Source organism: Falco rusticolus, chromosome 7, assembly GCF_015220075.1.
Source record: "Falco rusticolus isolate bFalRus1 chromosome 7, bFalRus1.pri, whole genome shotgun sequence".
In the NCBI taxonomy this organism is placed as follows: Eukaryota; Metazoa; Chordata; class Aves; order Falconiformes; family Falconidae; genus Falco; species Falco rusticolus.
Genome location: NC_051193.1, coordinates 2,384,014 through 2,400,912, shown reverse-complemented (window position 1 = coordinate 2,400,912; position 16,899 = coordinate 2,384,014). Strand labels below are relative to the sequence as shown.

At 52.8% G+C, this 16,899-nt stretch overlaps 1 protein-coding gene across 1 annotated transcript in view; it reads left to right on the top strand.

Annotated features, from left to right (window-relative positions):
* The first annotated feature begins 4,430 nt into the window (after positions 1-4,430).
* SIN3A (SIN3 transcription regulator family member A) overlaps positions 4,431-16,899 on the top strand; it is a 34,859-nt gene continuing 22,390 nt past the window's right edge. The window contains exons 1-5 of the mRNA XM_037393452.1: positions 4,431-4,551; positions 12,332-12,552; positions 14,171-14,347; positions 15,817-15,923; positions 16,417-16,699. Of these exons, the coding sequence (XP_037249349.1) occupies positions 12,364-12,552; positions 14,171-14,347; positions 15,817-15,923; positions 16,417-16,699 (756 nt within the window). The 5' untranslated portion in view covers positions 4,431-4,551; positions 12,332-12,363. The remainder of the gene's footprint in view (positions 4,552-12,331; positions 12,553-14,170; positions 14,348-15,816; positions 15,924-16,416; positions 16,700-16,899) is intronic.

Below are 16,899 nucleotides of genomic sequence, written 5' to 3'. Positions count from 1 at the left end.
ATTAATAATTATTTAGAAAGCCCTGGGGCTGTGTTGGCCACCCTGCTGAGCACTCCAGGAAACCAAACCTCCACCTGCAGGGAGCCTCCAGGTGCCAGGTCATGCCCTGGATGGGGAGCGCTGGCCGCAGGGTCTGCCTGCTGCTGCCTGCACCTCACGAGGCACAGTGATTTCGGGATGTTGGGGAAAGGCTTTTCGCTGCTGGATTGCAGGGTGAGGGTGTCACTTCTGTGCTGCTGGACTCACTTGGAGCAGGTGTGTAGGGCACAGAAACCCGCAGGCATGGCTGAGGGCAACGTGGCCGGGCTGCCTGCGGGCTCCCTGGCTGACAGCCAGCCCCTGCGCCTTCGGTGCAAGCAATGCCAGGCTGGGAGCAGCAGCCGCAGCTGGAGGCTTCCAGGCGAGGGAAGAAAAGAGGTGGCTGGTGCAAATCAAGCCCCAGAGCCAGTGGGAAAGCACGCACCTCAGAGTGGCCAGCCCTGCGAGGCTCCTGGACGAGGAGTCACCAACAGGTGGGAAGAGCAGCACCTGTGTTTGCTCAGCTGGAATCCACAAAAGCCAAGGAGGCCAGCACCTTTCTGGGACTGGCAGAGGGGGAAGCTTTCCTCTGCACTTGAGGTGTGGACAGGCTTGGCTGTGCCAAGCTGGTGCCAAATGTGTGGGCTGGATGGCTGGAAAAGGTCCAGAGGCAGCACGGCATCTGTCTTTAAGGGCTGCGTGCCCCAGCGCCTGTGGCTGTGTGAGAGGTGTTTGGGCATCCCTGGAGCTGTGCGCATCCCACCTGCGGTGCAGTTTTCTTTCAGCTGGAGTGTCCTGTTCTTCTAGGTGCCATTTTCTGCCCCGTGTGCTCCTCAAGCAGCATCAGCCTGCGCAGTCTCACCCGGCAAGTGGCTCCTCTGGCCCAGGCTGGCCTTGAGTTTCCCTCCTGGCACCCACTGCAGGGTGGCTCCAGCATGCGGGGCAGCCCCTCATCCTCGGAAGGATCCCAGGGCCCTTCCTCTTCACTGCCAAACATGTTCCTCACCCCAGCTGGGCTTTCTTGTCGGCACATGGGCAGAAAGGGGGTGTCTGTGGCTCGTTTTCAAACCTGTGCTGTTGGCAGTGGCTCTCCCTGGCTCCAGCAGGCCTTTCAGTGAGGTGTCAGGTCCAGAACAAAGCGCTGCAGCTGGTGCCAAGTGTCCCCCGTGGCCCCGCGGGTGGCCCCAGCCTGTCTTTCTTCCATAGACTCCAAAATCCCAACCAAGCCTGGGCTGTGGACGTGGGGAAAAAATTCCACATGATGTGGGCACAGAGAACTGAAACATTTCTGAGGAGATCCATGTCCTGGATGTCTGTCAGTTTCGCAGTAGGAATAGCAGCGTGGCACTGGAGAGTGTTTAGCCAAAGGGCGCTTCAGGTTCATGTTAATATATATTGCGGTTTTTAAGCTTGATTTTTCTTTTTTGACTTCTTTTAAAAGGTTTCCCCTTTCAACTCTTCTTGTGATAAGATCAGCTGTCAGTGGTTTTGGACTTCAAATTCGAGGTTTGGTGTTTTTTAACCATTCTGGTGGCCTCCAACAGAAAAATGTCAGCAGAAGATAGGGCAGAGGATTTCTTCAGCTGCCTCCATCCTTTGGGCTCAGCCTGGGGGCAGTGCAGTGGGAGGGTTAACCCAGAGAAAACCGTCCTTAGGCAAAGATGAGGGGGAGGGAGATCACCAACACCCCTTCTGAATGGGAACCACTCAGCTACACCACTGTCACACCACTGTCGTAGACCTGAGCAGCTCCCTTCCGGGAGGGATGAAGATCCCATCTGTGCCGGAGGCGGAGGAAAGGGCTGTAAGTGTTTTCCATGGGAAAACAACCCAAACACCCCACACACACCCCGACTATTTCCAGGGCTGCATTTGTCAAAGACAGCGTTTTCAGTCCTCTTGCACAACGTGAGATTTTTGTTCCATCCACTCCTTCACCCTGTGCCAGCAGGTCCCACTCGGCAGCAGAAACGGATTTCCGTGGAAATGGCTACTTCATGCAGAGAACTAAGCGAAGTGTTATTGGAAAGTAAAACTTTGCATTGTTTGGAGAGTGGTGGGAGAAACTGGCTGCTGCATGCAGGCAGCAGATTTACCTTGCCCTGCCCACAGCATCTCCCCTTCGCCGGAGTGCCCTGGGGGTGGGGATCAGTCACACGGGCAAAATGCACAGGAGGGACATCCTAAATCAAAACAAGCCCAGGAACAAAATCCAAAGTTCTGTTTGAGGATGGAAATGGGATTTAAAGCCGTTGCAGGGAAAACCCCAAAGTGGCGATGCCAGCCCTGTGCCCACCTGTCTCATTTGGCATTCTGGGTTTCTTGGCTGCATGCACGCTGCCTCGCTAATTACCATTACTTTAGTGCTTGTAATTTGCCCAGCACATGTTGAATCCCTGGAGTATGGAAGCAGCCTGGCTCTGGAGTGTTTCATTTCTCAGCCCTCCTGCTTCCTTGCCATCAGCTTCCTAGGTTTGGGCTTGATCCCCAGTGACATGGCAGCCTGTGCAGGTTCAAATGCCCCGTGCCAGGGGCTTTTCAGCAGCTAAACCGAGCTGCAGCTCCTGGCTGAAGCAGCAAGTAAGTCTCCTCGCTCAGCCGTGCCCACACGTCCTGGCCTCCTGGCAGCACCTGTAGGCCACCTGCTCCCTGCCCTGGCTGGGGGTTGGAGCTGAGAAGGAGAAAAGCAGGTGGAAAAGGAAGAAAACAGAAGAGGTTTAGACCTTGTTTGAGTGAAGATGCTCGAAATACATATTTTAATAGAAGCGTGGAGCACGTGCGTTTGCATGTCCCCTCCCAAGCGCTAAACCCGAGGCCAGGCCTGGCTCCTCCAGCCTTGATTTCGGGCAGGCAGGGGCCGGTGCCTGCAGCAGAGGGGAAGCCAGCAACTCCCTCCACAACTTTGTAAACCCCGGGACGACGGTGTGTGTGGGAATAATTAAAACCCGCACCCGCTTCCTCATCGCCAGCTCGTGCTTTAGCAACGGCGGAGGGGCCAGGGTAGCGCACGCCCACCCCCGCGGGGGAGGGCTTGCTGCAGGGCCGGGGGTCAGCTCCCTCCCGCCCTCCGCGGCGAGGCCTCTGCCCGAGCCCCCCCTCCGTTCCCCCGGTGGGCGGTACGGCCGTGACGATCGGCATCGCGGGGCCAATCCGCCCCGGGGGGAGTTCCCCTCCATTCAGGGCTCCTCGCCTGCGCGTTGAGGGTATGTAACAGCTGCTTTCCCTTCAGCTCTCCCCTCACGACAACCCCCCCGCTCAGCACCACCCGGGTGGCGGGAGCGGGGCCCGGTGCTACGCGGCGGAGCCCTGAGGGAAGGAGCGGCCCCGCGCGCTCTGCCGGCCGCCGGCGGGAAGCGCGCGGCGGGAAGCGCGCGGCGGGAAGCGCGAGACGCCGCGCGGGTAGGGGAGGAGGGGGGCGCCGGGGGGAGCGTGGCGGGGGGGCCGTGAGTGAGTGAAGAGGGGAGGGGGAGCGCTTACTGGCTAAGCTCCGCCCCCTCGCTCCTATTGGCCGCAATGGCGGTGGGCACGCCCCCGCGGCGCGCGGGCCTCTCCCCCACCCCCCCCCCACCCCCTTCGTCCTCCCACCCGGTGCGTGCGTGCGTGTGTGAGTGCGCCCCCCCCACACGTGTAACCGACCCGCCCCACGCGGGGCGCTGCCAGCCCGGAAGTGAAGGGGTCGGGGACAAAAGGCAGCGCCGCGCCCCCCCGTCCCCACAACGGGGGGCCACCGGGACAACTCCCCCCCCCCCCCTCCCGCCTCCTCCCGGCGGCGTGGGGGGGAGTTGTCGCCGCGGCCCCCCCTCGTGGGGGTGGGGGCCCACCGCGCGCGCGCGGGCCGCGGCCGATGTAAACATTCCACAAAAGGGCTCCCTAGAGAGGGGGCGTGGTCTCGCTGGGAGGGGGCGGGGTCAGTGCCGCCGCGTGGGCGGGCTCCCCGCCGTGACGGCCGCGTTAGCCGTCTGGCGATTGGCTGGAGTTGTTTAGGCTGAACCAGTAGGATAACGGAGGAGGCGGGACGGGGGCGGGGCGCGTTGCTTATACGGACATTTTTCTTCGGCGGTCGCTTCCCCCCCCGCCCCCCCCTTCTTCCCTCCCTTCCTCTCCACATCCCCTTCCTGGGGGCCGCGGCCAATAGGGGAGGGTGAGGTGGGTGGGATCAAAGCGCTGATTGGTCGCAGGGATGACGGGCATGCGATGTGTTCAATGAGCGTTCGGGGCTCCCCCCCTGCGCGGGGAGGGGCGGGATTTCCCGGGGAACAGAGAAGCGGGCAGCGCTCCGCCGCGGCGGCCGAGAGACGGTTACTCCATCTTACCCCCCCCTCCTCCGCCAACCCCCCCCCCCCCCCCCCCCGCCCGGGGCCCCGGCGCCGCCCCCGCCCGCCCCCCTCCCCCTCCGGGAGGAGTGGCGCGGGGACCCCCCCCCCCCCAACCTCACCGCACCGGGGACAGCCCGCCCCCGCCGCCCGCCTGGGAGCGGCCCCGCCGCCCCCTGACCCTGAGGGAAACTCGGCTGCTGCCAGGGCCCGCTTCGAGGTACGGGGTTGCGCGGGGAGCCGGAGGGGGGCGGCGGAGGGGAGGTCGCCAGGCCCGGTGCCGGCCCCCTCCGGCGATCCGTAGGGGGCGGGGCCTGGCGCCGGTGCCGCGCGCGCTGGCGGGGGGGCGGGAGGGGGGCGGCGGCGGCGGACGGTGGCCCCGGGGGGAGGAGGTAGGTGGCGGTGGGGGGTGGTCGGTACCCGCGGCGCGGCTCCCCGGGGCAGCCTCGGCCCACACGGGCGGCCAAGCGTCCTGCCGGGCCGCCCCGCCCCGCCGTGCGCCAGGGGGTGTCCCGGCCCCGGCATGGCGGGAGCGGCGGGCGGAGCGTGCGGCCGCCGCTGGGCGCGCTGCGAGGCGGGCGCCTCCCTCCGCCCCTCCTCCCGCCCTCCGCCCGGTGCCGCTCCCGGGCTGCGGCGGGACCGCCCCCCGCCAGCCCGCTCCCGCATTGCACGCCCCCGGTACCGGCCGCATTGCGCGCTGGGCCCCTCCCCCGGGGCTCCCCGCGGCGGGAGTCGGGGGGGGGCGCTCCGGTGCCCGCCCGAACTTCCCGGGGAAGTTGCCGGTGGAAGCGTTTTGCCGCTCGGGGGCCGCCTCGCACCGGAGCGCCCCCGGTGCGGTGTCCCGGCTGGGCGGCGCGGCCCCGCCGAGGAGGGGTCGGTGCGGTGCGCAGCTCCCGCGCGCAGCCCGGGCCCCCCTCGCCCGCACCGATTTGGGGGCGTTTTTAAGAGCGAGCTGCCATCCCTTCTCCCAGCTCCCCTCCCTGCGTGTGCCTTGAACTTCCAGCCCCGCGCTTCCCATTCCCGCCCCCGTTTTAATTTCTCACGCTCTCCTACATCCATAGAAACTCCTTCGGGTTTTTTCCTGGCGTGGGGTTCACGGAGCTTTAAAAACACGGGCGCGCTCGCTGCCCACTGAGCTAAACACCGTCTTCTCTGCCTTTCCCTGGCCCAGGTTCAGAGTCAGTTTTAATAGTCGTTATTTGCGCAAAGAAACGCGTGTGTCCGATGGATGGGGCCACCTCCCAGGAAAAAAAAGACGCTTAATTGGACCACTAAAACGGTGCAAAACCAAAAAATAATGTCTTTAAAATAGCGCCTTGAGCTGAGTAATCAGCTGTATTACTGATTTTTAATCTGTCCAGAGGAATCAAAACCAGTTTGATGTGCTAAAGCCTAGCTTAAGGGTGACCTGACACCTTGTGTTTCTTTCCTAACTTGTCACTTTTTATATTCATCGGTCGCGTTAAAAAGTGTGGGGTCAGTGAACAACTGGGAAGTGCCCAGCTTATTGCAGTACATACAGCTCTTATCTGGACTTCAGTCCTCCGGTCCTAACTTGTAATTCTGTTTTTAAATACAGTTTCAAAGGGGTATACAATGTTCTAAAATATCGTGCTGCTAATACTACGTAATAAAATGGCGCCTTATGGTAATACAGTGATTTTAAAGCACCTGTAAAATTCCTTCATCATATGAAAGTGCTGTGGCAACCTAGTGTCAGCCTGTGCCAGATGTCCAGGAGCAGAAAAGCACTTTTTGAGGCCTTTTCTTCCCTGCCTGGCTGAAGTTAGCAGTTTTTCAGGCCAGCATGCTCTTTGCAAAAAGGACACTGCGCTTTCTTACCCCAAAGCGTCTCGTCCTCGTCCCTCCCACCCACTGCTTCTGGTTAAGACACACAGTTGCAGCGTGAATTTCTTTGAAAAGCTTCAATGTGGTCATTCACCCAATTTAGTAGTAATTTGCTAAAGTTTGGGGAAACTCTAGGTGACTTAGACTTATGTTTGCAAGCAGGGTGGGGAAGGGGGATGCTCTCCCCGCCGCCCCAGCCCGGATTGCCGGGGGAGCCCTCCGCGCAGGCTCCTGGCACGTGTGGGTCTTGGAGCCGGGAGCATCGCGTTGGAATTGGCAGGCGGATCATTTACGTTTCCAGGATTTATGAATCGTTTTCTGTCCAGATTGCTGTTCTGGTCTTCTCCGGCGTTGGAAAGCTTTTATGGCTGTTAAAGCTGGAACAGAAAAGAGAGCCCCGTAATAGCTGTCATTTCAGCCTGGTGGGCAGGGGGTGTGCTTTTGGGGACACGCTGCATTTTTCCAACTCCTGTGGGGTCTTGCCTCTTTTTATTAAAAAGAAGAAAAAAAAAGAAGACCAAAAAAACACCTTTAAAATATTCTCTCCATGCACGGGGAAGGTGTACTCAGGAACTGGGCAGAATGATGCTAACTTCTGTAGTGAGTGTAAAGCTCAGTTTGGATCAGCTCTTCACGGTGGGATTTAACCCCCAGGCCGTTTGCTGCCATGGCAAAGCAGGGCTCAGTGCCTTACCAACTTGTTGCCCATCAGATGGAGATAAGTGGGGTTTATTCGTGTCCCATCTGCCTTGGGGCAAGCGCTGGCACCTAATCCGCAGGCTGTCACCATGTCACCTTGCAGAAAACTCTCCTAACTGCTCCTAAAGCTTTGCATAATGCTTTTCCAGTGCCCTTTTCTTTGGGATGTTTCTTGTTTCCTCTTGGAGTGGCTCTCTGGTCACAGATGTGCCTCTCTGCATAGCACCCCTCTGTAATGGGGCTGAGGGCTTATTCCTGTGTTACAGGCAAGGGATCCAGGCTGCGCGGCACCGCGCAAAAAATGTACCAGCGATTGCTGAATGAGCTGGGTCATGTTCTGGAAGTCGTGCGGCTGGGTTAGTGCACAGACAGACAGCAGTGCTGCTGGAACCTGAGCCGGCTGCTTTCTAGCAGGCACCGTGATATATGGCATTGAAATCCTACGGGGGACTTGTCCTGCAGGACATCAGTGACGGCTCTGGGGTCCGGAGCCGTAGCTGAGACTTAACGCTTGATGCTCCTCTTGTTTTGAGTCCATTCTCCCTCAAAAGGAAGCCTTTTAAGAAGCCCCCCCACACGTTAAACACATCATCTGCAGCTATGCGCTTTCCCTGCCCTTATTCAGACAGGCCCTAGCTCTACATGGACAGAAAACCTCTCTAGTGGCACTTTTACAACTTGGTGAAGATGGTGTTTACCCACAGGCGTGTTGTGTTTCCAACAGGTGCTGAGGCAGCAGAGCTTCCTGATTTGCTTTCTTCCTATTCTCTGTTTGCCTCTTTTCTTTTTGCTTTTGATTGTGACACCTATTTGAACAGCTAATCTCTTAATGCCAGAAGACCCTGCTTGTCCGATCAGAAAACCCAAAATAAAAAAATGCAGATTTTTGAGATCTTATTTGGTAAACAGTTGGGGAGTGGAGCTGCCATGGGAGAGGCGGTTTTGTGAGGGAAGAGGAGAGTACCAGACCTCTCTTGCCTCCGTGGCTCCCGCAGAGTGGCAGGCAGGAGGGAGCCGAGTGTGAGGAGGGAGCCGTGCGGTGCTCTGCCAGCTGAATCCAGCCCTGTCCTCGCTTTGTTCCTTCTCTTTCTGTGTCAGCGCTGCTGGTCCTCTCCTCTCCGCGCTCCACTTACATTTATCGGTCCCACTGGCTTATGCGAGGCAGATGGATGGGGAAATCCTCTGATGAAGTTGGCAGAGTAGAATTGCCTAATTTTGGGGGTGTTACTGAGATGCAACGTACCTTTTTGTAATTATTTTTTTTTCTTGCTTTACCAGCCAAGGCTCCTGTGCGTATTTGTGGTATGTCTGCCTCATGCACCCTACCTGTAGCACTAATCAAAGCTGGTGAGCTGGGGGGGTGGCATGGGAGGTGAAGCTCAGAGGTGTGTTCCTACACAGTGTCCTTCCCCTGCGAGGGAGAACGCTAAAAACCGCAGAAAAGAGAAGGGGGGGGAACAAAAAAAGTAGTTTTCATTCACCTGTAGGCAGAATGTAGTGTACTCTAACTGAAGCCAAAAGATAGTTGGGGTAGAAATGATGCTGGGGAAAGGGGATGCAGGTCTCTGTGGACTGCACAGAGCAGGACTTGGTCTGTTCAGTTATTGCCAAGCTCTCATACGTGCCTTGGGTTAATGATTTTAACAAAGGAAAGTACCTGAAGTTTGTCATTTGCTTTCAGTCTTGTGCAGTCCTTGCTGTGTTTTGGGAACTTTTTTGTTTGTTTTTTTTTCCACCTTCAAATGAAGAGCACAGATGATGCAGTTTGAATTGGGGCTTTCTAAATCTTGTTGTTAAAGCTCATAAGGGTATGCCAGAGGTGTGTGCTACATTTCTGAGAAGACAAAGTAAGCGTAGTACTTCTCGTAACGTCACCACAGTGGAGGCCAAATACCCAATACAAGTCTCTGATGCTGCCGATTGCAATTGTGTATTTATCCTTGAAATACCTTTCCGCGTTGGCTGGGCTTTGCCATCAGCAAGGGTGCTGAGAGAAATCAGTTGTCACTGAGGGTGGAAATGGGTAGAACCGCCCCTTTGAGCAGCAGGCTTCGGCTAAATCACTTTAAAATGACACGTCTAGTTTTGGGGGTTTCATTAGTGTCTTTCTTTATCAGTCATGTGGTGTGCTGTAGGAGGGGTAGGACTTGCTGCACAACGGATCTCTCCGGCTTTTGAATGGAGGACGTCCTTGGGAGATGCCAAGTCAAGATCAGCAGGACCTCAGTGAGGAAGTGAATGCACCTAGGGAGCATGCAGCGTCGTGTTTTCTTCGGCAAGATGCAGACCAGTTTCTGCTCTGGTGCTGGTTTGCTCGCCCCGCAGTGCTTTCCCCTCTCTGCAGAGTTTCGGTAGTGGTGGATGCACAGAGTTAAGATCAACTAGTCTTCCTCTAGGTGCAGCAGAGTATCGAGATCATTGCTCTGCTTGGATTAAAAAAGCTTGTGTATTAGTAATCTTTGTTAAGTGGTGGTCTGCCGTGAGCCACTCCTACACTGTGGATGCAGACCGTAGGAGCTTAGCGAAGTGTTATCTAGGAAGATTGACTAAATGCTGTTGACTATTGCCTATAATATTGACACTCTCTATCTGTCTCGGCTTTAATATGAATTTTTAAAGTTGAAGCAGGTACAGTGCTTGGATAGAAGCAGAGTGCAAGCTCAGTTAGTGAAGGTGAGGGCAATTTAGGGGGGAAAAAAACTACAGGAGCTTTAATTTTCACTAAACGGAAGTTTTAGTGTTGACCATACAGCAAACTAGGTAGGTTTCTGGAAGATTGCTCGCTCAGTCTGTGAGAATCAGGAGCTTCAAAAACTGAGGTTCATGCTGCTGACTTGTATGCGGTGGTGTATCCTCGGTGCTACTGTGATTCCCACGGCCTCACAGGGCTGAGATGTTTGGTGGCTCCATGGGGAGGAGGCTTTTCGGTCAGTCTAAGGTGGCATTTTAATCCTGATAAGGGCACATGAGTCTTCCAGCCATCTTCTGTCCTCAGATGGCCTCTGCTTTAAAGGTTGGCGAGTCCGTCGGCAGCGACAAGTGCGGAATGTCGCTTTGTGAAGTGAGGTGCAGGCGTGGGGTACTTGGCAGCCACCGCGCCACATACACACCACGGCCGTCTGCCTACTGTACCTATGTGCACACACGCACACCTTGTCGCAGGCAGCGCGTTAAGCCTGCTGGAACTGTTTTGCTTCTTTATAGGAAGTCACACATGAATTTTTTTTTTTGAGAACGTTCCTGCTTTGTGGATATCGCGTGTACGTGTCTGAAGCCAGCAGCTCTCGGTTGCTTCCGTGGGGAAGGAGAGCTGTCGCACCATTGAAAGGGTAAGGGGCGACCCAGCCTGGGAGAGCAAAAGAAAGCGGAAGGGCTGGCTGGGGATGCCAGTGTTTAGAGCAGAAGGGTATCCAAGTTGGTGAGTGGGTTATAAATAGATGCCACCAAAGCTTGCCCAGACTTTACTCATGCAGTCAGCCATTGTCATGCAAAATCCTGGCTAGCTCTGCTGGGGGATGATGGTGCGTGGCCAGATTTGCCAGCATTGCTCAGTTTAGTCCCAGCCCTATTAGCATAAAACTGTGAGTTTTTACAAAGCTGAATATGGGCTGTGCTTGAGGGGAGCAGCTCCAAGTTAACCTGCCCAGCTCTTCATTTGTCAACAGAGACCAGCTGAAGGAAAACACAACCAGTGCAGGCACCGCTAGCAAAACGAACTCCTGGAGGGTGCTCCTCTGCCATCTGAGTGTGTGCTGGACATCAGAACTACTTTGGATTTTTAACTTGTAAATAAGATCCAGTTAGCAAGCTTTCTCCTTTACTTGGAGTGAGGAGTCCTGCTCTGCCTCCGCTGGCTGCCTCCTACCTGCCAGGTGCTTTGGGGACCTGATAAGGGACTGTTCTGAGAGGTTAAACTTGAAGAGCAACTTCAAAAACAAATGAAGTCATCTTCCTTCTTGTCCTACCCCCTGCAAGTGGGACACTAATAGAGAGAGGGACACAGAGGGAAAAACACTTCATTGCACAAAGCCCGCATTTGCAAGCCCACCTTGATCTATCCTGAACCTCTGTCCCGCCGGTTCCTGTTTACACATTTGGTGTGCACTGAGATACTGTGAATGATCTTTGGGTTATTTGGTTAGTGACGGATTTAGACTGTGAAGAGCTGCCCTGACTTGGTAGATGAGGATTGGTTTAGTTAGCTGTTGTACCATTATTCTGGGGGAACGTGGTTCCCTCTTGTTTATCCCTGTCCACGTTAGCAATGGATGTGTTTAACTGCACCGGAGCTGGAAAGGACTTGCTTTGGAGGGGTCCTGATGAATTAGAGGCAGAAGAGGATGGATTTTACTCTGTTCTCTTGTCCTTCAAATTCCTTAATAGGATGCATATGTTTTTGAGCACCCAGTGCTTTGATGAACAGCAGATAACATCTCAAAAATGGCAATAGCTACCAATGCATAGAAAACAACACTGGAATTTGCTTGCAGAAAAGAGTAGGTGAGTAGTTCAATCAAACAGAGCGAAGAATCTGTGGCGCTTTTTAGAGCCGGGACAGTGGCAAAATGACCTGTCAGATTTGAAGTGAGATGAAGCTGCGCAGAGACAACTTGGAGTAGGGCAGGAACACACTTGCGTGTTGGAGAAGAAAAATACCGGAGAGTAAATGGGAGAGCTGCTGATCAGCGCTCGCTGGCATCCCTGGCAGGCAAACAGGGCACCAGCCGCAGTGCCTGCTAGCTCTGCTCCCGTTTGCACTCTTCAGCTTGGTACTGATGCTGGGGCCAGCGTGCTGGGAGGACCATGGTTGTGTGGCTCACAGTATCCAAAATACTCCTGGTGTAGTGGATCTGCAGGTGTCACTGAGGTTACACGTCTTATGCATATGAAACAGAGAACGCTTTACTTCAGGGCTTTGTAAGTGATTTCAAAATCTGATTACGCATCCTGCTTTTTGCCTCCTCCTTCCCCCTTCCTCCCACATTTTTAAAGCATCTCTCACAGCTGGCTGTCATCCTACCTGGACTGCCCAGGAGGGTTTTTTTCTGCTTTCAACATAGGTTACTTTATCCAGGCTGTGTGTAGGTAACGCACCCTCCCCCCAGTCTTTTGTGCTCACATACTGCACTCTGTGAGCTTTGCATTGCTCAGGGGGGGTGTGTCTGCTTAACACACCCATGCTAGCAACATCCTTTAAGTGAGACTAAAGAAATTGTTAATTCTAAGCGGAGTATTTTATTTCCAATGATAAGGCTGTATTTTTTGTGATAAGCCACAATTGCATATTTTATGCAGAAAGTTGAATCTTAATTCCACTTTCCTATCCCGAGATATCAGTAACCTAAATGAATAGACAGAAACTTGCCCTACCTGCTCTTGGTGAACTTAGCGTCCGTGGCACTGGCAGGGAGCGATGAATCAATTGCATTTGTTAATTGGTCTGTTTTTAACAGGTTTTGTTGTGCTTCCCGAGCATGAGTTCAGAATGAAGCGGCGATTGGATGAGCAGGAGTCACCCGTGTATGCGTCGCAGCAGAGACGTATCACCAGCAGCACCGAAGCTTTTCAACACCAGCACCGCGTGCTTGCCCCGGCGCCTCCAGTGTATGAGGCGGTTTCGGAGACCATGCAGTCTGCCACGGGGATTCAGTACTCGGTAACTCCCAGCTACCAGGTATGTGCACTCGTCCCTTAGCTGCATCTCAGCTGTGGTCCTGCTGCGTGACCAGCCAGCACGGTGGTGTTTCTCAGTAGAGTTCTGTATTTGAGACAAGGTTTTGTTTTAGTAACCAGGAATTCCTCGAGAAAAACTAAGATGGGACGACGTGCTTATCGTACATCTCATTTTAAGCAATTGCTGTAGGACCATCAGCTTGATTCGTGTTCAGAGCCACCTGAACAAATGTGGTGTGACTTGGATTTTTTGAGTGTGATTCGTGAAATTATTCTCTCAGATCATGGCCTCTGAATCCTAGAGGCAAGTGTGTAAGGGCTTTTTCTCCATTTTTCTTTTTGTCACCAGGAAAAAGTTTGTTCTTATGGTTGCACTGTCACAGACATAGGGTATCTTAGGTGATCTTAAGCTTAACAGACTGGATCGAATCAGAATTTAGATTGAAGACTTTCAGCAAAATTGAAATCTTCCAGAAGACACTACCCCAGAGTCATTGGGTGGCACTCTTCCCTCTGTTGCCTCCTTTACAAGGAGCTGTCAGCTGGGGAGAGGAAAAAAAAATGCACTTTAAGAGTGCACTGGAGATACCGACCAGGGAAAGGCTGTTCCTGTGTTACTTGTCTTCGCCGTGTTTTTGGCATGTTGTGTCTTCCATGCTTGTGTTGCTGGTGAGTTGCTCTCCCTGTCTGGTGCCTAATTTTAAACACAGCATTTTTTTCTTGTGCAGAAGGGATGTTCGTGCTGATAGTAGCAGCCGCAGAGCTGAGGAGCCTGCAGGCAGACACTTGCAGGGACTGGAAGAGGGTGTGTTTATGCTGGCAGTCCTTCCTGAAAAGAACTTGGATGGACCAGCAAGCAAATCATTTCTTGTTCATGAGGAGGATTTAAAAAAGTGTATCTCATCTAAAAGAGGGTTGAATGGAAAACTCCAGTTTGTGTAAAATGAAAAGTAATTCACTTTAAAAAATGTTTTTAGAGGCTATTTTAATGGATTTTCCAAATTGAAACTCTTCTGGCTTAATGTGTGAAGGAGACCTGAAAAGAGTGTGCCTTCTGTTCCTTTCCCTGTTTTTCTAGGGGAGACACCAAGCTGGGCTTTCCCTGAGTCTGCTGGTGCCAGAGCACCACAATTTGACTGCCAGTACCCAAACTGAATGGCGAGAGTGTAGAGGCTCGTGAAGATTAGTTCATTCAGATGATTGCTTGTGATGTGTCATAGAGAAAAGAGACTGACACTGTCAGGCTAAAAATTCCATTTTATGCTCTTTTTGCAGGTCTTTATGTGAGTTTTAGTGACTAGACAGCCAGTGAGTCTGCAGGCTGGAGAGAACCTGTCTTAGTAACGTGTTCGCGGGGAGGGCTCTCCTGTGTTTGGAGCATGGCATGAGTGTTGTCTTGTTTTTAGGTCTCTCTGCATCCTCATTGAAGAAAACAAAAGATATTTTTTTGAGTAACATTGTTAGCAGTCATCGTTAAAGGTCAAACTGACTGCTCTGCTTCCTTAAAATTTTACTTGTATACCTGGGTCTGGGAAGGCTGACCTTGTTCTCTGCCCATGTAGCGAGCGGAGGCGGCCGCAAAGCCACAGCTGTACGTGACGTCCTCTCTGCCTTGCCAGGTGTCAGCCGTGCCGCAGAGCTCGGGCAGCCATGGGCCAGCCATCGCAGCCGTCCACAGCAGCCACCACCACACCGCGCCGGTGCAGCCGCACGGGAGCCAGGTGGTGCAGAGCCACACTCACCCCACGCCGCCGGCCGTGCCCGTCCAGGGGCAGCAGCAGTTCCAGAGGCTCAAGGTAATGCTGAGCGTTGCTGCCTGAAGTCAACTAACCCCTGCTTAAATCCTTGGCAGCTGGGGGCCTTTTTTGCTTTGGTGCGTAGGGGAGACCTCCCTGCAAAGCCAGCTGGTGACCTCCTAAGGGCTTTCTTGACAAGGCTTAGATGCTTCTCCTGTTTAGAAGACCCTTGCATCTGGAAAGGGACTTTTTTCTGCTGAAATTCTGTCGTTTTCAAATGCCGTAATAGAAAATGGGCTTGCCAGGGAAAGATTAGGGGCAGGAAGGAAAAGGAAGAAGTATTGCTCAGAGTATTTGGATGAATGGGTTAAATTACCAAAACATTTGGTGCTTTTCTGAACACATGGCATATGTGGGTGGTTGCGTGGGAGTAATTTGGGAGTAAGGAAGGCACTATTCTGGGATTATGTGCTGTAAAATCCTCCAAAAAAGAGAAAACTCCACCAAAAATAACCCATTTAAGTAGCTACATTTGGTTCAGCTCTAGCGAGAAGGCACATATATATGAATCGATGCCTATTTCTTAGCCTCTTCCAAATATGCTGCAAGTCTTCCAGTTTTGGTGGAACCCACTGCCTCGTGGGATGAAAGGCCCTTCCTTCTGCTGAATGGGGGACACTTGTTTCTAGAGACCGCTGAAAATGGTTTCAAAACGTGTGGCTCTTTCTCCCAGTGAAACTGATGGCACGTCCTCTGCTGATACAAGACTGGGGCTATGCTTGGTGGTCTTTCTTCCTTTGCTGTCATTTAATTTCAGAAAAAAGAGAGGTCCTGTGCGTAGCTCTTGCAGCTGATGAGTGTGTGGCCTGGCTGTCGGAGGCAGTAGGGACCCAGAGCTCTCGCTTTAGGCTGTGGCTGTTTGTCCAGTACATCTGAAAATTGGATATTGGTACATGAACGGTTCATAAACTTCTTGCTGTTTGAGGTGTAAAACAATTTACCGCCTGCTGTTGCCATTTTTGAAATCCTTATGTGTCGAACTGAAATGTCTGGCTTTTTGAAAAAAGTGCAAGTGTGTACCTGGCAGACATCGACTACGCTGAATATGTCATTTCCACTTTCTGCTTATTCTTAGACTTCCATAATAATTTCCACATAGGAATGCAGGAAAAATACTCAGTCTTGTTCTGTTTATCCTAGCAGTCACTTCAGTGATGGTAAATTTGGAGTATGTTGGGTTTTTCTTTTTCTTTCTCTGAGTAATTCTGCTGATCTGTGTTGCTTTTTTTTTTTCCTTTTTGTTTCTTTTTGGTACAGTTTTATCTTGTGAGCCAGGAGTGGGGAGTGAGTATCTCTTATTCATATGGTGCTGGTAGTATACTAACCAGGCTCATGATCTTTTTGCTCCTTAATTCTCTGCCCAGGCTCAGGGCTAACAGCTGTGTTTTCGAATAGTGCCTGTTTTGCAGAACAATGGGAGGTGAAATGAAGTCTTCTCTGCTAACATAACCTGTCTGGTTTGTCACCAGGTGGAGGATGCATTGTCTTATCTTGACCAGGTGAAGCTGCAGTTTGGTAGCCAGCCACAAGTCTACAATGACTTCTTGGATATTATGAAGGAATTTAAATCTCAAAGGTAACAAGCTGCATTTTGCCCTCTTCCTTCCAGGTTAGAAAGAGTGTATGTGGGCGCAGGAGCACAGAGCAGGAGCTAAATTCTGTCCTTCCCTGTGCAGAGTAACACAACTTTCAAAGCAGTTGTGTGCTTTCTTTTCTGAGAGGCATCCCTTCATTTATACTAAATTGCTGCTTAGAGTGGGAGTTCACAAGTTCAGCCTTGATAGCTGATTCATCTGGCTGTCTGGTTGTCTGCCTATTAATAATGGTCAGACTTGGGACTAGATCTCATAGATACAAAATGCTGTCTGGGCTAATAAAACAATTCTAATGTCATTCTTAAGTTTGGTGGTGTATTTATAGGAATCAGTTTTGCATTGTTTCATAGATATATAGATATATAGAGGTGATAAAGTAAAAAAAAATAATGGAAAATTCGGAATTGGAGAACTTGGTGTACCACTGAGAGGGTCTTAGAGGATCGTGACACTTTGTTGTTATTCCTTCTCCAGTATTGACACTCCAGGAGTGATCAGCCGTGTATCGCAGCTCTTCAAGGGCCACCCAGACTTGATCATGGGTTTCAACACCTTCTTGCCACCTGGTTACAAGATTGAGGTGCAGACGAACGATATGGTGAATGTGACAACACCGGGGCAGGTTCACCAGATCCCCACTCATGGCTTGCAGCCCCAACCGCAGCCCCAGCCGCAGCATCAGTCACAGCCTTCAGCGCAATCAACCCCAACACCAGCACAGCCAGCGCCGCAGCCACCACCTGCCAAAATCAGTAAGGTGAGAGGCTTTGAATGACGTACATCCATAACATGGGGATCCCGCTGCCTCCTGCTGAAACTGCTAGGGAGCAAAAAAGGAACTTCCACACTGCTTTTTATAGTATTTGTGAACCTGCATGCGTTGTGCTTCTACTGCTGGATTTGTTTCTCCTTTTCAGACTTCAAGATGCATGCTAGCTGATTTGACAATAATTCAAA